The sequence below is a fragment of the Struthio camelus genome, chromosome 17, assembly GCF_040807025.1.
Source record: "Struthio camelus isolate bStrCam1 chromosome 17, bStrCam1.hap1, whole genome shotgun sequence".
NCBI classification, from domain to species: domain Eukaryota; kingdom Metazoa; phylum Chordata; class Aves; order Struthioniformes; family Struthionidae; genus Struthio; species Struthio camelus.
This window is the reverse complement of record NC_090958.1, coordinates 9,251,588-9,275,007: the sequence shown is the minus strand read 5'-3', so window position 1 is coordinate 9,275,007 and position 23,420 is coordinate 9,251,588. Positions and strand designations below refer to the sequence as shown.

Genomic DNA, 23,420 nt, shown 5'->3' with positions numbered 1-23,420 from the left:
GAGGAGGAGAAAAGTAAAAAGAAAAATGATGGTTTCTGATTAATAAACACAGTCCCTGCATTCTCAAGTTGCATTTTATGAACTCATCCAGAGATAGTGTGAGGCTTTCCCTGATTCTCTCTATGGCTTATAGAGCAGCAACATCAAGTAGAAGATGGGCTATAAGGAGAAAAAAAAGAAGATACAAACTAAGGTTTGAATTTTACTGTAATAAAACAGTAAGAAATAATTATGTACAGAAAGTTTCTCTCTAATGACCCCAGGTTTTCTTCAGAATGCAAGGATCTCTTTAAAAACCGAATTCTATTCTGAGGGTAACTGAGGATAACTGTTTCCACTGTTTGACTCAGATATTTTTTAAAGACAAAAAATCCGAGAAAAAAAATTGAGGCATGGTAGAAAAATATCTCTGAATCTAGTTTGAAAATACTTCACCTCTTTCAGCTTTCTTCCTATCTGAAAATAATAAAATAAGTAAATAAGCCCTGATTGCTATTAAAATAATAGATGAAGAGGATTTTTTGGAATACTGTCTGACCTTATTATGAGGTCAGCAGAAAATTGTAGTATGCCATGCAACGTTGACAGAAACAACAGGATTCTATAGCAAAAAATAGCTCCCTACTCTTCAAATGGTTGTTCATAGATCTGCTACCAGTGGAAAATATATCGGTCACCCTGCTGTTAGTAGCTGAAGTTACAGGAGTTGAACCGAAGATTAATCCAGTCCGCGGTCAAGCAGCAGTTCAAAGGGCTCTTGTTCTGGTCTTTGGTTTTCTCAATCTGAGAACTTTATCAAAGAGATTTGCAGAGATCCTGAAAGCAGTATGCTATTTCTCTGAGTTATAAGATGTATTTTTACTCTTGCCAGCTACCATTTTAATACAAAATTAATGGTGCCTGGAAACCAAATACCAGGAGGCCTTGTTGAAGGAGAATGAGAAATCAGGAAGCAGACTAGTTTGACCCTGACAAAGCATTAAGCCCAGATGTGTGGTTCTAAGGATCAAGGAGGGGACGTGCTATTAGAAAAATAGTTGTAAGCCTTCTAGATAATTAGGGAATTTCTAATAAGCCTTTCCATTAACCACCTAAAACTGCTCATAGTAAATTCTTCATTTGCAATGCTGTTCAGGACATGTCTGCATGGGAAAGTTAATGCAGTGAAAGCTAGGATGAAGCTTCACAGAGCACACACTACTCCACTCGTGGATGTGGAGATACTTAGGTCTAAGAATACCTCTGTCATCTTTGTTTCTTGACTTGAGATTGGAAAAAGTATTTTTATTATTGTGAAATTCATATTGCATGCCTTAATACTAAAATTACAGCGCTCATCTGTGTTGAAGCTGCCATGACAAGTAGTCCAAAGCGGACAGGTAAAACTTCCGTGATCCTGTGTTAGGATATCATAGGTGTATCACCAATCCTGAGAACTGAATTTATATAAAACAAATAGCTTAAAATGTTGCAGCCATCTACATTGCACTTAAGACTAGATTTAACATCTCTAAAAATACAGGAGTATTCAAAGGCAAAGTTCCAAAATCCTGCTATATCTCTGCAGTCTCCTGTTGGGACCCCTGAGACCGTGGAACCGTATGGAGAAAGTCAGAGTAATGAATAGTGCTGTAGCAGCTGAAAATTTCTGTTGGCTCCCCGCAATACAGTATATCATCTAAATGTCATGAGAAGGACTGCTTTGGCAGTGCTGAGTTATTTAAGACTCATTGCTGCCTTAGCCAAAAAATCCTTGCTCTGGGACCAACCCATCCCTGAATAGTGAGAGAGAGAGAGAAAAGAAATTTTCAGCCACCCTTTCCTGCTGCAGCTGCCAAACCTGCAGCTCTGCCTGTACCATCCTGACTGATAAAATCCCCCCTTTCACCCTTAGATTCACTCACCTCTTCCAAAGTAGTGAATTCATGACCACCTTCTCCCGCTTGCTGGTGCCAAGCTCTGAGTACTCTCATTGCTTTCCCTTTCTGAACATGCAGTCAAAACTTCTCAGCAACTTTCAATGTCAGATCCAATTAGACATGATGCTTCGTGAAGAAGCTGCCACTAAAACCAAAACAAGTAAATTCTGTTATAAAGGCAAAGGCACAATCAGGTTATGCAAATCAGTCATGTCTTTCAGGCTCCTGGCAGGCTGCCAGCGTGCTCCACGGTGGTATAAAGATTTTGCTGCAGATAAAAGCAATACCTGCTGAAGAAAGGCAGTGTTTCGTGGCTGCTCTCACTGCCCTTCTCTGTGCTCCAGCTTAATTCCAAAATAGATAACTGGGGTCTTGCTGATTCTTTCACCAGTGTTTAACTCTTCTGAATACTGGAAATGGGTAATCTTAAACTGTAGCCTAGTAGTGAAGAGTTTTAGGGGAACATAGGCAATAGGCTTGCTATACAAAGTCCTCGCCTGGACCTGCACACGACCTCAAGAGCAGCGGGCTCAAATTGACTGTTGAGCGTCAGTGTATTGATACTGCGGGTTCTGTGTTAGACCTAGCAGCGAGGGTGCCGTTTTATTTGGAGCAGGAAAAAATTGTCTGCCGTGAGTGAGACTAGAGGGCACTTTGTTCCCTTTCTGCGGTGGCCGGCAGGCCGCACTGCAGCTGCAGAGCCTTGCAGGCTTTTTTCTTCTGGGTGAAAACTTGAGTGAGCTGCATGAACTGCCTTGAATGCCTAGAGCATTTTCTTCTCAAATACTCATTAAAAAAAAAAAAAAAAAGCGCTGTTCTGTTAAAGAAAGAGGTAAAAGCCTTCTGTGAAAGTGTTTGCTGGGGATGGGAGGAGATAAGTAAAATACTAAATAATTAGAAAATAATCACCTCTAGTTCTGCCTCATATGCTTCCCCCCCTCTTTGTTCCACCCACGTGCTGCTAATTTTCATCTTTTCTTCCTGCACATCAAGACGTCAGAGACTGCTTACAAATAAAGTTGTTTTTCCTGAGTTGGTCGGTGTGCTTTATTAATGCAGCAAAGATGACAAGAAAGAGGGGGAAGGAGAAGATGGGGACAGAGGGGACAAAAGGACGAGCTCCTTTATGGTCTCACCCCTACCAAAGGGTGACCGTTTTGCTCACTGTTGCGGCTGCCAGTTGCCATGGCATCCCGCTCTCGCTCTATCCTGGAGGTGTAGTCTTGATATAATTAACAGCCCTACTCCTCCTGGCTGCTGCAGAAAGCAATCATTAAATGAACATGAAGGAAAGAAAAGTCACTTTTTATCTTTTAGTTTTTCTGTCGATGTTTTTCATCCGACTGTCTTACCTCTCTTGGTGCGATAATGCTGCTGTTTGTGTGCGAAAGTGTTGCTGGAAGACGGACGGGGTGGCTGCCTGCACCAAACAGGACGTTAGGTCCTTGGATGCACTTGTTTAAACAGAAGATTTTGTTAGGTTGGAATGCAGCTCAGTTAGATGTTTATAAAGGTTCATTATTTTCTGTATATAAAATTGTAGTCTCAGGAAGTAGCAGGTTCATCGGGATGTGGATTATGGATATTGCTGCTGGTTCTAATGTACCTTGAAGAGAGCTTCCCAAGGAGATTTATTTCAAATATTGCTACAAAGAGATTGAGAAAGAAAATATGAATAGCTACGATTTAATTAAAAAACACAATATTGAAGAGAAGTTGGAGAGGTAATATAGTAGAATATGGCTGACGGATCATTCGGCCAGTGCTTGGGGATGGGCTCTAGCTGGTATCCTTTTAAAAGGCTGTACTTTTTTGTTGGGCAGATTCTAACTGTAGTCCCATGAGGATACCAAATTCAGACATGAGACTAATAAAAAAAAAAAAATATTTATGCAACAGTTGCATTGCCAGGCTCTTGCGTTAGGAAACTTCTTTTGGGAAGGCTCGCTTTGCGTTTTGCGGAACATTGGACGGTTACTTTTTCCTGCAGCCGCAGGGCGGTGAGCCCGTGCAGCAGCAGTAGCAGTAAGGTTCCTCTAGGGTTTCTTTGTTTTTCAAAATGTTTTAAAAACATTTGAAAACAACAATAAATAAGGCATAAAGAGAGTCTTTGTCCAGCTGTCTGGCTTATGACTTCACAGATAGAGTATATATGGTAAAACTTTCTCATGATTTATCTTAATGCTCAGTTTCTTTTTGCTGCTGTTGTTGCCTCTTTACTGAAGTGCCTATAGGAAGCTATTTTTCGCCCTAACCTCTGTGAGAAATTTCTTGCATTTTTATGGCTGCTTTTCTTAATGGAAGGCTATCCCAGTGCCTGCTTTCCAGCATTTTCTTTACTTTTTTACATGCGTTTTCAATATGAGAAGGGTTCTTCTATAGCAGCTGTGAAGCTGAGTGATCTCTTTGAGAGGAGTATGCTGAAGTAGTCAAAGTTTAAACAAATAAGGAAACTGCCTTGGGCCCCTATATACGTATAGGTCAGAAATCTACACAAGCATGCATGCTAATTATTCATTTAAATTTCAGCTTTATACAAACTCCATAGCAAAGAAGATTTTTTTTTCCTAGGTATTTTAAAGAACAACGAATAAGATATGGGATATTTATGAAACTAACAGACTGTTTTTTCTCGCCATCTATTTTACATGTCATTGAGGTATCAATAAGTCTTGAATGTTTATTCCCTACACTTTAGAAGTATAGTAGTTGAGGCAAAAATAATGCTATATATGCCTCTCTTTAGTAGCTCATCTTGTTTTCAGAAATCTAGAAGAAGGTCTGTCTCTACTGGATGAACATGTAGTTTCAACCAGAAAATACGAGGAGGGTGACAGATAAATGAGTTTTCATCTTGTTTAGGTCGTACACATTTGTACTGTGAGTGGCACCGCCATCAACGTAAGGAAGAGTCCTTCTCAGTGGCTAAAGCCACTTCATGGCAAAGCTACTGTATTTCAAATGCAGTGGTGATAATTGAGAAGTTTTACACGGTGAGGTGGGTTGGGTGGGGGGGAGGTGAATTTTCAGAGTTTTGACTCAGTGCTGCAACAAAATAAAAATTAAATCAGATCCCCTCATGGGAAACCACATAAAACACTGGTGAAGGATTGTCACTGCTTCTCAGTTTCCTACTAGATGTTCGTGGAAAATAATCAAGCCTTTCTAGTGCCTTACTGCTGATACGGCAGCCAAAATAGATGAAAATAAAGTGGTTCTGGCAAATCCAAGACTTTCTCTAATGAGTTTTTCTGGGTTTATTTCTCAAATGAGGTGTTAGAGAGTTTGGTATTTTCCTGGAAGCAGTCACCTGGATGATGATGATAATGTGGCCCTGTCGTTGCTGATGACTATTGCAGTTGGTGAAATTGCTCTAACCTGGCTTTTGAGAGTAGCTTCGCTTACTGATGGAGAGGAGCTGGAATTCCTGCTTTTGCATTAAGAACCAAATCTCTTTTACAAAAAGAATGTGTACTTCACACCAGTGCTCCTCTTAATTTTCTGCTAATAACTTTTGGGTCTTCTCCAGTTTCTGAGTCCAGTAAAACATACCAAGCAGGGTTAAATCCCTTTTGCTAGGGCTGTGACATGGCAGAATACACGGTAGCCAGGGGTCTTTAAGAATGACTCTTACTTACTCTTACTTGAGGATAATTTTCTCTTCCTCTTTTTCCACTCCCACCACTCTTTCCAGAAAAGAAAGACATCGAGAGGATTTTTCTCTTATCAGAATCTCTCTCTGTTTCATTGGGTTGGATCTGTCTGTTTCCTGAATCCTTAGACAACTCTTTACCAGGTCACATTTGGAAGGCTCTCTTTAAAGCCATAAATATGAAAATCTTCTTCAATCGTCACTCTTTGGTTTGAGGCTGTACTTTTCCATTGCACATGAGGAATTTTAGTCATAGTTTTACTGAAACAGGCACTTTAAATTAGTTTCAGCATTATTCTTTGTGCAGTTAAAAACGTTGTGCTTTTCCTAAGCTGCTAAGGTAGCCCTTATCCTCTTTATGAGGCAGGCTGATTTTCCTCAAAAAAATCTTATCCGAACCACAGCTTCGCCTGAAGGAACTAGTTAAAAATAACAATTATTTTGTTTTAATCCTAGATATAGCACCCTTATTTGGTGAGCAATTAAATATGAATTTGGTTCCATCTATGTATGCCATTGAGGATTATTTCAAACAAAACTTTTCTCTTTTTCTCCCTGTGTACACGGTCATCTATAACTGGTGTCCGTTGTCCAATTAAATTTGATATGGGCATCTGAATGTGTGAATGGGCCACTTTTTGCCAAGAGGACTTTTCTTTTCTTTTTGTTGTTTCTAAATCATTCCTTTGTTTGTTGACTTGTTCAGAGAGGTGAAATTTAGGGACACCCCAATATCTGCTGTAAAAGCAGCATAGCAAGGCAAAAGCAATCTAGAAGAGTTCAGGAATGAATCAGGGACAGTTTTTGATCCAAGTGCTGGATGTGCTGACTAGGGGAGGTTCTCACTGTAGCTGCTACTCACAAATAAAGAGAAGCTGGTCAGAGATTTGATAGGCGATGGCCTCCTGCCATGCCTACTCATTTTCTTGCACGTCTGAATGGTCTGATTTTGTACTTTGAGGAAGCTCTTCCCAAAGATCAAACAATTTTTCTCAGCTCCTCTGTCCTTTAAGGCAGCCTTCCACAGAATCTTCTTGCCTACTAGTTCCCTGAACAAACCAAGGTCAGTGCCACAGGAGCTGGCTGATGTCATTGCAAAGCTACCCTTACCGTTTCTAAAGGTTTTGGTGATCGGGAGAGATCATTAATGACTAGAAAATATCCCGTCTTCAAAACAAGCAACCAACCGCACTCCCAGAACTCGAGAAGATTACGGCAGACTGGTCAGTCTCACCTCAGTCACATGGAAGATTATGGAGGAAGATCTCCTGGAAACCATTTCCAGATACCTGAAAGACAAACAGGTACTTGAGAGCAGCAGGCATGGATATACCAAGGACAAGCTGTGCTTGAATAACCTGATTGCCTTCTAAGGTGAAATAATTGGCTTTGTGGACAAGGCAAAGAGCTATTTACCTTGATTTTAGTGAGGCTTTTAACATACCTCCCATAGCATCCTTGTAGCCAAATTGTGGAGGCATTGACTAAATGGATGGCCTACAAAGTGGCTGAAAAACTGACTCACCGTTAAGCTCAAAACATATTGGCCGACCACTGGAAATCTAAGTAGCAGCCAGTTACAAGTGGCGTTCCTCAGGGATTAATACTGGGACATCATCTTCTCTGACACCCGGGATGATGGGATGGAGTGAACCCATAGCAAGTTCATGATTGGCACCTATTTGGAGGGCATGATCAACGAGTTGGAGAGCAGGGCTGCTGTTTAGAGGAACTACTGTAAGCTGGAGGATTGGTTTGACAGGAACCACATGACAATAAGCAAAGGCAAGTTCCAAGTCCTGCCCTTGGGACAGAGTAACCTCCGTGCGACGGGACTGGCTGTGGAGCAGCTCTGCCAAAACGGAGTTGGGAGTCCTGGTGGGCAAAAAGTTGAATGTGGATCAACAGTGTGCCTTGATGGTGCTGAAGCCTGAGAGCTGGGTTGCTTCATCCCGGCGAAGAGAAGGTTAAGGAAGAGCAGGCAGATTGAATTACTGTCTTCAGTAGAGAAGAGGGAACCGGACTATCTCAGAGCTGCACAGTGAAAGAAGGAGAGGCACCAGTTGCAAGTTGCAGCAAGAGAAAATTGGACAGGATCAAAGGAAAAAAACGTTCACTGTGGAGGTGGTAAAGCGCTGGAACGGGGGGGGCCCAGAGAGGCTGTTGAATCTCCATCTGTGGAGATGCTTGGAACGGGACTGGACACGGGCCCTGAATAACCTGATCTAACTTTGAAGCTCTGCTTTGAGTAGGAAGTTGGACTCGAGACCTCCAGAGGTCCCTTCCAGCAGGGATTACTCCATGATGCTAAGGTTCCCTCTGTGTGCTGCTTCTCTCACTAATCATTTTTCTCTTCTGAATCACATGCCCTCCTCCCCGCGCTGCCTTGCCAATTTGCTTTCCAGCTATCCTCTTTCTGTCTCTGGTGCGCTTTTATAGATGAGCAGTGTGATAGATATGCTTTATTATTTTTTTTAATAAATGAGTAACTAACTAGTAGTACCTTTGTGTGTTTCTACTGGAAAAAAAAACATGGTTACAATACAAGCACAGAAATTTCAGATTCTACCGAATGTATTATGTGAGTTAATGAAGTGTATGGGTGTGAAAAGTTTTCCCTATAAATCACAACTGAAAACATTTCCTCTGGTGATCTCATTTCTGGCTTAAGGCTTTCTTCTGCAGTTTAATTTCCCTCAGGCTTGGGATCTCGTTTGTAAGTCTTGAGACCTTTAGTTTCGCAATTGCAGCTTTAAACCTCAGAAATTTGCTGTTTTCATAGGTAGAAGAGACGTTATTTGATCTAATGTGGCAATTATTATGACGGCTTTGTTTTATTTTTTGCGTGCACACAAAATCTTGCAGATTTTAATCATACACTTTTTGTATTTGAGATTGATTAATGAAGTACAGGAACTTTAAAATTACATTCCACTAATTATAACGAAAAAAAGTCCTTGTTGCGTTCCACCTCTGAATTTTAAACGTGGGATTTCTCCAGCTGTAGTTTACTCCATTCTCTCGGTGAAATTCAGCTGATTCTTCTGGGATTGTAATAAATCTTTAGTCATCTAGGACATTAGGACCCATTTTGATTTTACGGTTGGCAGTAGAACTTTTGTGTCTCTTTCAAACACTCGTACTCTTATCACCATGGTTAAAATGACTTTTTCTTTATGTTTGAAGTGGGAGACACAATTAAGCAGTTAAGATTCCTTTCGGCTGCATATTTTTCAATCAATAAGTCTTCAATAAGGAAGGACTGTTGGGAGTATGAACGAATGCATCCTTACATGCAAAAATACTATATCTGATTGCTGGTAAAAAATTATAGAGAAGGTACTTGTTTTATGTATGCTTTTGTTCCCTTTTTCGGTGAATTTATATCACTCCTCCACCTTCTGACTATACGATTAACAGCACTGCATTGAAACTCTTAGCTCTGGCTTTGGAGAAAAGTGTGGCTTTTGGTACTACTCTTCCTTCTACAAAGGCAACAAATCTTCCAGATTGTTATTCAAAGTAGGACCTCAGTGTTACTCAGATCTGCACTTACTGGGAATTTATGACTTGGGGGTTAGGTTGGTCTTTTATTTTGCAAGCAAACATGTTTTTCTGTTTCCTCTGTTTCTTCTCTTCTCGCATCATCCTGCTAAGAATAATTTCTTTTAATAATTTGCAAATTCTCGTACAGCACTACTGCTCTTTCATTTAGGTCGAGAGTTTGCCAATGTATATTTAAATGAAAGAAATTTCTTCCTGTTAATAGGAGTTTGCTGTTCATGTTTAACAACAAAGTTCATGAAAAATGAATTGTGTTGTGAGGGATTTGCTAAATAAAGCATTGTAAATGTGAGTATGAATAAATGCTTGAGTGCTGGTTTGATGAATAGACTGTAAGGAACAGGAAAAATAATTGTAGTCTGTACAGGGGTAAGTTTTTATATTTATATATATATATGTGTGTGTGTGTGTGTGTATGCATATAATAATGATTAATTTTATATTCACCTTAGAGAAGTCGTTTTCCTTCTATAGGAAGTTGTACTGCCTGCAGTTTTTGTTGAAACAAGTAGCACATGCAGGATCGTTGGTGCATATTTTCTCACTGTGTCCTTCTGCCCTGTTTTGTTTTACGTAGTCCACAGGAGAAACACCCACAACCCCAAAACATACGAAAGACAACAGAGAGAGCTTCTTTCCAGTAACACCAGCTACACTGCATCCCACCCCAGTGAACCCAGACACTGTGACTCCTGAAAATCTCCTGAGACTGAATGACCTGCATTCCAAACCCAAACCAGCCTCTTCCTCTTCATCCTCCTCCTCCTCAGCATCTTCTTCAGTGCCTCCATCCCAGGAGTCACACAGGGACACTGAGCATCTCCGGAGTCAAAATGCAGAGCCTGCTCCCAGCATGTGTGATCTTGCACGGGGTAAGTCTTGGGGAGACTCGGCCCTCTCTAGCTAGTCAGCTTGCCAAGGCTATGTGGTGAGTCAGTGCCCGAGTTGTGACTCTGTCCCATTTTGTGATCGCTCGACCACGTTCAAAAGGCTACACAAAGGGAGGTTTTGTCTTGGCTCTGAAATAGGCAAGTATGTATAATTAATACGTATTTTAATTGCTAGGATAGATTAAAGAATTTCTAGTGACCACTGTGTATGTAACTTACATGTAAAATCATGGGATAGCCATATAAAAATAGTGATATGTTTTAAACTCTCTGTATAAATCCTCTAGTATAAAACAAGTTTATTTTGTTTTCTTCAAAGGTGAATGAAAGACACAGTTCTTTAAAATAGCCTAAATGTTATTTTTTTAAAAAATGCAATTGCAGTAAATCGGTGGGCAGCCTGCATCTGACTTACAAGTGACTGATTAACATAATTAGATACACAGGTATCACTGCCATGTATACGTGTGTGGCAACCCATAACGTTGTGAAAAATTCCAGTCTTCTACGTGGCTGATAGAGTTAACATATCATAATTTTTGTGCTTCAGATTTGAGGAAAGAAGACCAGAACATTGGAAATAATTTATTTATAGTCCTAGTGTGGCTATCTGGGAGGTCAGAGTTCAGAAAGTGGATGAAGAAGCAAAACAAATGCTATTTGCTCTGTATCAGGATTGTGTGATTTGTTTAGGACTGTGTTATGTATTTGGTTCTATACCGTTTGTCTTCATGAGGAAGGAACTAAATGAGAATGTTGTCTTTTCCTTTTGTCATGGCAAGCTGGCAACGTTAGCAGTAGTCAAAATCACTGTGCAAGGCAATACTGATTAACTTTGGCGCGTGAAGTAAGATTAGACTGAATTTCAGACTTACCTTGGGTGCTCAGAAGAGAGGGTTGTGCTTATTTGTGGGACACTGCGCGTATTAAGATGCCAGAGCTCCTTCTGTAGCCTGTACCTTTTTGCAACCTTAGCAGGAACAATGTCTGAAAAAGCTCCTGCTACTGCCTGTCCTCACCCCATCTGCTCACAAACTTGGAGAGATCTTCAAGGCTTATTCTGGCCCTACTGCATGGTTGTTTGAAATACATAGTTGACACAGTCTCAGTTACCCCAGACCACTATCTGAAATCGGGTCATGCTCCTCCTTGTTAATTACTCCAGGAATTTTCAGTGATATTTTAAATGAGTCCTCTTCCATACGGATAATCCAGGCTGTAGTTTCATAGTAAGGATATTTCATGTAAATTGACATTTACCTTATGAGTAAACTCATCAAAGTGTCTCAATGATATGAAAGTATAATCCCTTTGCAGGCATGACTTAGGGCTTTCCTTTTCCAGCTTTTCCTTAGGGCCCTAACACTGCTTGTAAAATGCATAGACAAATTCGTAGGAGCCCAGATAAGTTGTGAATGAACCACATACCAAGAGGTATTGTCAAAAGTGACAAATTAGGATACAGTGGAAATAATAGTGTCCGGATTTGGAAGACTTATTAATAATGAATAATATTAATAATGAACAGACAGTGATCTAGTCTGGATGTTTTGTTCAGTATCAGTATTTTTTGTATCAGTAATCTTGTACTGTGACTTTCTAAAGTTTTTGGTGATACGCTTGTGGTGCACAATTTCCCTAAGTAATCAGCCTTGACATCTAAATGCACATAATCACCTGAATGCATCATCAACGAAGAGCAAACTAGGGAGAAATCAGTTTTCCCAATGGGCTAACCTCTGAGTACAGGATGAAATTGAAATTTAACATCCAATATTAGCAGTTGCATTATAACCGTCTCATTTTCTTTTCTCACAAATCCATGGAGAGATTGTCTTGGGAGGAAGGGAAAAGAAAGGGGAGAGCAGAGGAGTGATACAGAAGGAAAGGCTGACTCAATGTGTAAGCCACATTTGTTGTCCTTATGAAGCTAAAGAATGGAGTTGCACAGTGTCATAAGATATCTTGGCAGGCTTGTTCAACAGGGAATAATCTGGGTCTGTGCTTAGACAACAGGGGGAAAAAATGAATCCTCTGGTTTATAAAGTTGCTGTGCACTTACTAAGCAGACAGATAGAAATGACAATGCAGATAAGAGCTACTGCATTCTTTTTGTTTTCAAACAGAGCTCATAAGCATTTCTGATGTGCTTTCCTCTCTGCAATTTCCCAGGCCACCTTACAGTCGTTGGAACACTTATTTTAATCTTTTGACTTCCTAGGCTTTGTAGGGTTGTGAAGTTTCATATTGTTCGTTCTTCTTTCTTGCTTTCTATACATCATCTTGGTTGAGGGAGACAGGAGAATTCGCTGCCAAAATTGTTCCCCTGAAGCTTTCTGAAGATCAAGAGGCTCTCTGCAGAGCTCTCATTCCACTGCTGAGTGCATGTGTTGTATCTAGCTTTCTGGCTCTTGGACCTACCTGACAGGTCATTTCTCTAACTGAGAGAGACACCAATTACTGCGCTGTGTCCTTTTTTCCTTTTTTTTTTTCTTTCTTTTTTTTTTTTTTTAAGTCACCTGCCTTTGCACCTCCTTTAAGAAGAGTTACTTCTGTTTTACCCCTTTTTCATCTGCCTTCCATTAGCTCTGTGTTTCTGCAAAAACTCCTTCCATTTTGTTTTCTGAGTAATGTTTTCATCTTTTTCCTCTTTTTAATTGTCATTTTTCCTAACCTCCTCCTATACCTACTCGTTCATGTGAGAGCATTCCCCATCAGAGAGGATTAACTACTGTCATTTCCTGTGACTTCACCCAGCAAAAGGAATGGCTTTCCAAGCGATGTTGATGCTATACCACTCACTTCTTATGTAAATGTTTTAGTGAGATTTTGGATATAGTGTAGGACAACTGGAACAGAATACAACATGATGAAGTCCAGCAACAAAGTGATAATAGTGGCAATTTCAGCAGGAGAGCCTCCTACGTTTAGGCATAAATGTGCATGCAACAGTTAGCTTCTTTAGCTCAGCCTAAAATTTTCTCTGGGGAAACTGAAATAGGACAGTTCATGTAGGCCTTCTCCAGTCTGTCACACTGTTCCAGTATTGTACTATTCTAAATTACTGGAAAATCTTGAGACTTTTTCTTCTTCACTGTCCTTATCCTAATAATGATTCTTATTAGGAGTGAATAGGAAAGCATTCGTTCACATCTGAGTTTTGACAGAAAGAGAGGGTTTTTATACTTGAAATTATTTAGAATTGTGTGTTTTGCTTAAAACTAGCATTCTGCCAGATTGCAGTATAAAATCAGAGTAGAAGATTAACACCTTTTTTTTTTTTTCTCCCCTTCCCTCATTAAATTCATGTCCATTTAATGTCCAGGCATTTCAATATAAAAAGAAGGTAATCGTTTTAAGTGTTGAAGATCTCTTTATTGTTGGACTCTTTAATGTCCCTCTCATTTCGCTGCTGTGCATGTGAGGACACGTTTCAGGAGGAAAGCAGGAGCCCTCCACCACTCTGGCCCATTCCTTTGCGAGGGAGATAGTGGCAGGTACAGAAGCAAGCGGGATCCTCCTGGTGACACTAGAGCAAATTCAACAGATGTAGTGTTACTTCTTTGCTTTGTAACCTTTTTCTCCTAATTGTGAGTGTTACCAGCACATTGGCACTTACTAAAGCGCGAGAACGTTCCCTCAACGAGCCACTGTTGAGACCAGCAACGTCTGGAATTCACGCTTTGCTGAGATTAATTTCTTTTAAGACCTCTTACCAGTTAAACAAAACAGACTTTTATTGGGGGATGAGGTAGTGAAATAAGTGTCCTAACTTAGAAATTCAGAATCGGGGAAGACAATCAGTTCTTTCTGTAGTGTGCAGGGATGTTGCAACGTGTAAGCTGTGAAATGTCTGTCTGTAATTTCAGTGTTTGTTATCTAGGTGCAGCAGGACAAGTAGAGGTGTGAATGTATGTCAGTAGGTGGGCTGTAAAACTTTTAGACTTTCAAAAGTGCAAGAAGTAAATGCTAGTGAAGAAGGTTGCGTGGAAAGGTAAGGGATAGTATTGTAATTGTGAGCAATGGAGTTAACTTGTCTTAAGTGTGTGTGAGCAGCAATAGTTTCCCTAAAAGACAGATGCTCAAAACAGGGCAAGGGGTTTGAAATGAAAAGTCCTGAGTGTTCATTAATGATGTATTAACATGGCATTTAGCTGGGCCTCAAATTCATGCCAGTACTTTTACATGAAGTGTAAGGAGCATCTTCTCCCAGGAGTCTGCAGCGTAGTTTGTTACAAGTGATGCCCAGTCTGAGGCTGAAGCTGAGTCTTCAGAAGGCTGAGGTGGGGAGGGACATATTTCAAAGAATTTGCCAGCTCTGTAATTTTGCATTGACAGCCTCTATCTTCATATTAGAACAGCGCATAGCACAAAGGTTCATCCTCCACACCTCCACATCTCAACCCCTGTTTCCATCTCTGGGTGAAGTAATGGGGATTGCAGGTTGTCATCTTTATTTGTGTTTAGCCACGTAGCGACCTCTGTGTCTTCTGAGTTTGCTTGTCATAGGCTTCTAAGGCAAAACTCAGATCTTCAGAGCCCGTAGTTCAGAGTACTGCCCAAGGGATTTGCCCCTCTTAGCCATGCCTTGTTTTAACCACGGGATTGAATTCAAATTTAAGTTATTTTTTAAGGCATTAAGAATGGTAACTTTCAACCATCCTAACTGTGATCCCAGTCTTTAGTCTTGGTTTTCTTCTGCTGAAGTCAAAATCATGCCTTAGTGCGCAGAGTTGTTCTCAACAGATGGCTCAAAGAGCTGAAACGCTGAAAGAAAAGATTCGGTTGACTGTAAGTCTGTGGCCTCATCTAAGCCCTCATAATTGCATCATTCTTTTAGCAGTTATCTAGCATTCCTTTTGCCTTTCACGAAGTTTTTCTTTTATTTCTATAGCTTATCTCAAAAAAAGGAGGATCTTTCTTTTCTTTCTGAATGCCCAGAGATTGATGGCATCCTGGAACTCTTCTAGGAGCAAGGATTAGCTTAAGGATTCTCTCTTAAGTAGACGTGTTCTATGACTCTGTTTTCTTGTGTACTTGTTGTATGCAATTTTCCTTTCATTATTTTCCCTGTGTTTCCCATGTTGAATTTTCCTGGGTTTCTACAGCTTGGTTCTTGAGTTCTCAAGACTGAGTTCCTCCAAGCCTTTAAAAACTCTTCTTTAAAAACTTTTAACCCCAGGCCTTTTGTTGCATTCTCAGGTAGAAGCGCCTATCCACCGGTTAGTGATTGCAAAGTTTCTAATAGAAATAACCCATGCTACCTTCAACTAGCTCTGTGTGTACTCTAGCCTCTTGCTGCATCTGCCTCCTGTGTTGGCATTGGTATTTTCACTTCCTCTTGTCTGACCCTTGCTTTTCTTGAAGCTTTTTATTTTTCCCAATGGGTGCACTCTGAAAACAACTTCACCACTGAATTTCAGCAGGGGGTTCCTGGTTTGTAAATGATTTCTTAAATCTCTTTTGCCTTGTGCTCAGACAGTACCAGCCAGTCTCATCTTTTCTTCCTCCCCTTGAGAGTTCTCCTGATTTAGTGTGCTAGTACAACAAATTCATTCCCGAAAAGTTTTTCAGTATACTTAATGTCTATTTCTGACCTTTGCCCTTCAAGTTTCTTGTGTTTTATGTAGTCAATCTAGCACTGCACAAAATCTTTTGAAATTAAAACTGTCGTCGTTTTTGTGCGACCATGTTATATGAGTAAGAATAAATAGGACACTGATAGTGGCTTCCAAACTGGCCAGTGACGTGAAGATAAGTCTCTGGGCCAGGCAGGGTTAGTGATCAAAGAGGCTCGCGAGCCTGGCACGCCCTTAGATCCCCCTGAAAGTGCTGGGGCATCCTTGTCCTACAGGATCTTGCACTAAAAGAACACATCTTCTGGAGACCGCAAAGTTTTATAAAAGAACATGGTAGCGACATTACATTGTTACAGCATATTTCAATTTCACTGGTTTTAGATTACTGCCAACAGAATAAAACTTAGGTATACTCATGCACAAGTGAAGACTGGAGAGAGAGCTAACTGAAAGCCTACAGGTGTTACATTATTTACAAAGTTTTCAGAGAAATCTCTTAAAAGAAAACAACAAAACCCACGCTCTTCTAACAGCTACTCTTTGCTAATTTGTACTGTGCTAAATTGGTTCTCAGGTCAAAGGAGAAGGAGATACTGTCGGAGAGGGAAGGGTCTTACAGTTTTCACCAGATAACTAGTGCATAAAATTCGCAAGCAGTAGACCACAAATGAGAAACTGTTGCTATATTCAAGTATTACTGTGTGATGCTCTCCAAATGATGTGCTCTTGCTAAGTCAGATATTAAGACACAAACATCAATTATCTATATTTTTAAAATGCCATTTGAAAGTTCTTGTGGTTGAATACCAAACTTTTTTTTTTTTTGATCTAAGTGCATAGATTTTTTTTTTTTTAATCAAAGTTTAATGAAAAAAGAGAAGAGAGAAAATTGGTATGGAAGTATTTTGTTTTAGGGCTTTTTGACCTCCATGCATGTCAAAATGTAGGCACCTTCATGCTGTCTACTTCTTCTCTAGGAACGTGGTAGTGGCAGGAAATGTTCATGGACGCTGCTAGAATGGACTCCAGCGTGGCTGTTACCGGGAACTAGCTTGGGAATTAGCAAGGGCCAGGCACTACTTCCAGGAAGCACTTTTAGTGCAGCCACCTGTTTTAAATCTTAATAGCATGGACATGTTGTGCAGCATCAGGAGATGGTTTGGGGTATGTCTCATATAATTGCATGTACACTTTATCGGACCCTAGAGAGAAATGCCATGTCATTACAGTGCAAACTTCCGCTCACCAAACTGTCTGAATTTCTTTCATTGTAGTGGGCCGTGGAACTTGTGTTCTGCAGTCTTTCACCTCCAAAATTTTTCTGATGCTTGATTTTTAGCACGTGGCTTTGTGTGTCAGCATTGAATCTGATTTCCTGAATGTGGCATTTCTAGTCAAAAAGTTATTTATACTGCTAGGACTTCATGGCAAGATACTTGGAATGAACCTAGAGAAAGAAAATGTGTAAGGAAAGGGTACCGTGTATTACCTACTGCGTTCCTTAATCGACTAAATAGCCTCGCTGCCTGCTCTGGTGCAGCACCTCATGGCAGGTACAGTTTGAGGGCTGATGCCCTCACTGTTTCTGTAGAGCAGAAATCCTTAACTGCAGCATCCTTAACTGAACCGTGTTCAGCTGTTCATGTTCAGCCTGTGCTCCAGAGCAGTCTTTCCATTGCCTGAGTAGCAGAGTGGACGAGGAAACTCTGAGCTCCTTCAAGTTCAAGCTTTCCATAGCCTTTCCAGTTGCTGTACAGGGAAAAAAGCTGTATTAATTCCCAGCACGCTGGAAGATGAGGCAAGTGGAATACAGAAGTTTGCACGCTAGCACTTTTGTTTGGAAATGCGGTGAGATACTCACTCCATTGTGGCACAGAGCAAAGGATCAGACCCTTTTCCATCGCGATGAGACAAAATGAAATAATAGCACCTGCCTCATACGGTGAATGAGTAACAGTCGGGTTGGTGCACAATTGCAGGTGCTCTGAGTAGCCATTAAAATACAAAGTAGACCAGTTGTTATTGGGACTGGTAAAATAAGTATTTCCTAGTGTCTGCGCGTGCCCAGAATTCAGCCCTTACTCTCTGAAGAGTTTTGAAGGCAAGGTGGCACAGAACTGCTAATAAGTAGTGACGTATTTTCAGGCATTTTTTTGGACGCATACAACTGCTGGGGAAGGTATCCTGTAGAGGGATGAGGGCAAGTGGGGCAAGCGCTTTGTTTAAGCACTTGAAGCTGCTGTGTGTTCGCTTCTCCAAGCGTGCACTTTTGAAATCATGGTAGTAGTCTGTTCTGGATGCCAAAGCTCAGTCCCTTCCTTTTTCCTATAATGAAATCATATTTTGTGCAATGAACTCGAAGTTGCTCGTATCCTTTAACATATCTGGGCTTTAATACTTCAGACTGCCTCGCTCAGCAATCAAAAAACATTTTTTCCAGGTGCCGGGCGCGTTTTCTGAGCTTGACTTTCAGTTGTCATGTAATAGGTTTAGTGCATGATGACAAAAGAATTTTTTGAAATTCCAGCTAAAATGTTTTCTAGCACTGTGATGCTAACGTCTCCTTATTCCTGACGGTACAAGGAAATCGAACGGCAAAGTAGGCAGTGCAAAGGCAGCAGAGCAGCTGTTTACTGCATACGGTCCTACTGGTTTTCAACTTTCTCCACATCTGCAAGTGCATATTTTGGAGGGTCTTATTTTTGACTGTGTAAATGGCAAAGTAAATGGCACTGTTAGTATGAGAATGATTGCTGCAGTCGCATACTCTACATGTTTATAGTGTGTGGATAACGTGTGTGTAGTGCATTCTGTGTATGAAGGGAGCCAGTAAGAGAATATTAGCTGTGATGAAGTCATGAACCCAGGCGCCCGCTATAGGCATCTGCAAACACTGGTTACCCTGGCAACAAGTGGAAAGAGGTTGGAGAGGAAAGCTGGAGTAGGTTGTTGCATTGAATTGTTTTCAGCTTGTTTCTTCCCCACTAAGGCAGGGAGATGTTGAAAGGTATGACGTGCCTCTTTCTGTGCGTATACTGTGTTATATATATTGCGAGAGTTATTGGGAAGGGGAAGGCTGAAAAAGATTCTTAGCGTTCAGCTCAGTAGCACGTGAACTTTTCAATAGAAATATGAATATGCATTGCGAATCTGTGTTTTTTCTGTATGCTTAATACTTGTATGTTGTGCTATAAGGTGAGAGAGCTAAATGGAGCTCCGCAGTACTGTACCTGTCCCGTCTTCAGCCTGGAGACAACTGGCTGTTGCGTCTTAAGTCTTCAGAAACTGATTTTTATTTTAAGCTGGATTTGTAGAGCTAACGTTTGAAAACCTGCATTAGCAAAAGATTTGCTAACTGAGATTAAATCTGAGCTTCTGAACACCTTCAGAAGGTACAGTACTTATTTGCTTGTGCTCTTGCACTTGGGCAGAATATTGTGGCTCATGAGTTAGTGGAGTCTTTAGCTCCCTGGGGAAAGTTTTTATTAGAAAATCTGGGACATTATGTTCAGGGCTATAACAGTGTCTTCCACAGGACAAATATTAAGATACTCTCTTCAGAAATCTGTTTTAGATAATAAGAAATCCAAATGTGTGTTTCTTCTTGATTATCCTTCTGTCTTTTGCCGTTTTTGTCTATAAGGAAAAAAGATTTAATAGATATCCAGTGCACTGAGTTAAATTATCGTTGGTACAAGTTATGAGATATATGCGCCTGAAACAACCAATTCTTGTTATTTTCAAAGACTAAAAAAAAATAAATTTGGTCATTGACTTAATTTTTAACTTGAAAATAATGCCACTCTCAAGTGACCAAAAACAAAAAACCAAAAAACGAAATTGCACAGTCATAAAAGAGTAAAGTGGATGACCCACTCAGGGAGTAGAATTCAATCGCTGTGTATTTAACTCCTCTGACAGCAAGGCATTGATTAGCAGACAGTGATGCTTGATTCTCATGTACTGAAAGGTGCACCCTAACGTAATATTCACAAGTGTTGTTCCCAAAAGTGTAGGAATGGGAATGCACGTTTAGTTTGCCAAATTTATGCCCTTTCATTTGCATTCACTTTTACGTGGAAACCAGCTGACACATAATTTTATTCAAACTAAATCTGATTTTATTACCCTATAAAACTAGATCTACAGAATTAATAAAAACAAACAGAGCGTGTTATGGAAGATAGGGATGCGTAATGAGCATGCTGACTGCTGATAAAAGGATGTTGACAGATTTCAGTCTTGTAGCATTTGACCAGAAATCGAGACCAAAGCCCACAAGAGCTTTTGTCAGTGTGAGGATGCATGGCATAATTCAGAAGTAAGGCTCGGCAAATCAGCTTAAGCGATGGTATATCTTATAATTAAGTAAAGGTAATAATCAGCATAAGAGGTAGAGCTTTGTCCTTAGCCAATAATACAGTTCTGAGCTCTTATTCTGTACGGTGAACTGTTAAGTCCCTAATACAATTTAGCAGTTGGCTGCATTCAAACTGTTCTCAGCTAACAGTATAGTTAAGCCTATAGGATTTACCATTCATTTATATTTAGTATTATATCTGCTGAAATTAATTAAGTGTTTTGTATTCTTAGTTAGTACGTGAATAAGTTAGTACTTACCAACATGTTTCAGACTTGCAGTCTGAAGTGTTGAAGCAAGTTAGATAGGAGTTGACTTCTTAGCTGTCTGGCAAAGTAATCTTCTGAAATCATCATTTTCATCTTGCTTTTTTCAGATGTTGAGGTAATGCTTCTTTCTATCTTTTGATCCAAAAAGTGTGTCTTGTGGCCGTTTCGTTATGGAAGTCTTCTGGGTTCAGACTGCAGCTTGTCGTCAGAAGCTAGCAACGTAACAGGGTGTGTGCGTATGGGCTTCGGGCCACGTTAGGGCTGAGTCTTCTTTGCACCCAGTCTCTTGTACTCTCTCAGCATGTGGTTACATCATCTGTGTATCTGGTGTAAAAGGCAGGCAAGTACTCAAAATGCTTCTCCAGCTCTCTGCTGTTTCTTAAACAGGGAAACAGTGAATTATCATTTTCCTAGTCAAGGTTCCTGTAGTTTAAGTATTTCCTTCTGTGTTGTTTTTAAGTTGATTTGATCTATTTATACAACGCGTGTTGTATAAATTCGACAGTTACCATCCTATTTCCAATGCCAAATTTTGAAGTCCGTAGAGAAATGTGCAAGGGAGGGCTGAGGGTGAGAACTACGTTTTACTCTGTTGGAGCTTTCCATTTTGTGCTTGATACACGAATCAGTACAGAACAGAAGCTGCTGTGATTGTGTGTGACCTTTCCTTTTCTGGAACTATTGGAGAATTCTCTGCAAGGAATCTCATTTGTTCTCAGGCTTGTATTGGCTATCAGCTACCAGATTAGATAATGGGATTTTTTCTTTACCTATGAAAATCACTGGCTGAAAGAACTTACATCCTGCTTTGGTCAACTTTTTTTGTACAAGTTATTCACGAACCCTAGAAAATCTAATTCATTAAAAAAGTTGCATCTTTGACTTTTGCCACGTTGTTAAACCATAATGTTGTTGTCTTAAGCATGTTCTGCAAGGGGGACTCTCGGACAGGAGATCATTGTCACTGGAAATTCCCAGTTCTTATCTACATTGATGAAGATGGAGAATTATTTTTCAGCACTTCAGGAGGGAAAATAAAAGTATTTTTCCAGTGAGAAAAGTTGAAAAATAATTTCTTTTTAAGAAGTTATGCGCTCAAAATCCTAAATTATTGTAGAGCAGGGACATATGAAGAATTCTAAAGCAAATTAGATGCACAGATCAGTGCATCAGCTGATCTGTGATAGTTGCCTGTGCACACCTTACTCTGTGTAAATATGAGGTAATTCAAGTCAGTCCTTTGTTTTTGAAGAATATCTTCGTTTTATCAGAGAATAAGAACTTGTTCACGAGTCCATAGCCTTGGAAGGCTAGCAGCTATTTCAGTCTGCCCTTCCCAGAAAGGATTGTCACTAGTAGCTCACAGTAGTTCAGTAAATAATTATTCTTCTTATGTACAATATGCAGCTGAATGTGTAAAGAAAACTGATTTGATATTGCATTCGTTGAAAAGCAAATGCAGATGATATATAATTAAGAGATTGGACATGCACTAGGATTCTGACTTGGAAACATTCCAAATTCTGGAGTGGCAGAAGGTAGGAATTTTAGACTAATTAATGTATTTATAGAGGTACATGGGGCATATCACTTAAAACTGAGCATTTATTATAACTTCATATTGGTTACATCAAACCAGATCTGGCCCTGTTACTGGATGTTCACAATAATTAATCTTACCTACCAGTAAGTTGCTCTTCAGTATAGTATGTACCTGTGGTTGCAGATCAGAGTGAGGTCCCTGAATCACAGCTGGCTCCTAATTAAGTGTGATGTTTTTTTTCTTGGCCTGGATGACAGTTATTTGAACGCTCAGATCTGCAGAGGTTAATGGTCAGTTGGGTGTATTTGTTTCTTGCAGTTGTGTGAGGATAACAATAAGTCATGCACCAGAATTCTTTGTTCAGCTTTTTTTTTTTTTTTTTTTTTTTTAGAGTTTGAACTGATGATGCCAAATACCAGAACAGTGTTTAAAAAAAAAAAAATCTACTTGGTTAGACAGCAAAAGGACTGAGGCTTAGGAAGGGGATCAGAATACCTCTTAATCTGTGAATTTTGTTTTGTTAATAAAGAGGAAGAAGAGCTTGAAGTGCCTTTGGAGGGGCTTGGATTTCAGCAGCAGGAGTCACGGCTTTGTCAGCAGATGAAAATGGCTACGGTTGCACCATCACCAGAGCCTGTGTGCTGGCAAGTGGAATCGGTGACCAGCACAAGCTCAGGACATGTGTCTACCCAAGGTAAGAGATTGTTATGCTTCTTAGAATTCTGAAAATCAGTGGTTAAATGAGTATCAATCTGTAGAGACTTGGGTAGCTTTGATATATATTCCTCAGCTTCTCTGCCTTCCTTTCAGTCAAGTATTCCAGAGTTTACTGGCATTCCCGGCAATGTCCCAGCTTCCTGGCGAAGTGCCTCGTAGTCCCTTAATGGTTATTCTTTTTGGTGTATGACTCATGCTAAATATCAAGGCAGCAAAGCCAAACAAAAAACTCCCCAGCACCTGGCTATCGTGCTATAGTCTGTGCTTCTTTTAAACAATATTGGAATATTTAGCAGAAACGATTTTTCGCAATACTTGGACTGAGTAAGTGAAGTTGACGTAAATACCCAGCCTCACAACAGTTAATGCTTTCTTTCCCTCCCAAGAAAAGTAGAGGTGGTGTTTTAACTGGAAAAATTTAAAACTTGGTATTTCACGAGGGCATACTCTAGGTATTCATGTTTGTGGTATCTCTTTTTCCTTTTTTGTGAGAAGCAGATTGTCCTAAGTCTGATTGCTGCAACGTTTCTGGCGCTCTAATCTGAAATAATTGGCTGCACTTGGAGGTGGGTCACAGACCTCGATAGAAATCCGTGCCTCATCTGGTGTGGCAACTCTTACGTTCTTGTAAACTGCTGAAAACATGCTATTCAATTTTACATCCTTTAGTAGTTAGTTCTGCCACTCTTTGGTTTTTCAGGATAGCATCGGGAAGCTGGCACTTTATTTTGCTGCGATTACGTAGCCCTGTCAGGCCCAGAAACCTTCAAGAGAGTAGGTAATTTTACTGGGACTTGACAAGACTGAATCTTAAAACAAATTTATATGAATATGCCTCTCGTTATTATCAGTCTGAGACTCTGGTGTTTTCATTCGTAAAACAGAAAAAAGAATAGTTCTGACTCTGCATGAAGCAGCAGCATTAAT

At 40.1% G+C, this 23,420-nt stretch overlaps 1 protein-coding gene across 4 annotated transcripts in view; it reads left to right on the top strand.

The window, feature by feature from the left end:
• Positions 1–23,420, top strand: part of CABIN1 (calcineurin binding protein 1) — a 128,119-nt gene that overhangs the window by 101,572 nt on the left and 3,127 nt on the right. For all 4 annotated transcript variants that reach the window (XM_068910841.1, XM_068910842.1, XM_068910839.1 and 1 more), the window contains 2 exons: positions 9,713–10,007; positions 22,306–22,470. In XM_068910841.1, coding sequence (XP_068766942.1) covers positions 9,713–10,007; positions 22,306–22,470 — 460 coding nt within the window. The remainder of the gene's footprint in view (positions 1–9,712; positions 10,008–22,305; positions 22,471–23,420) is intronic.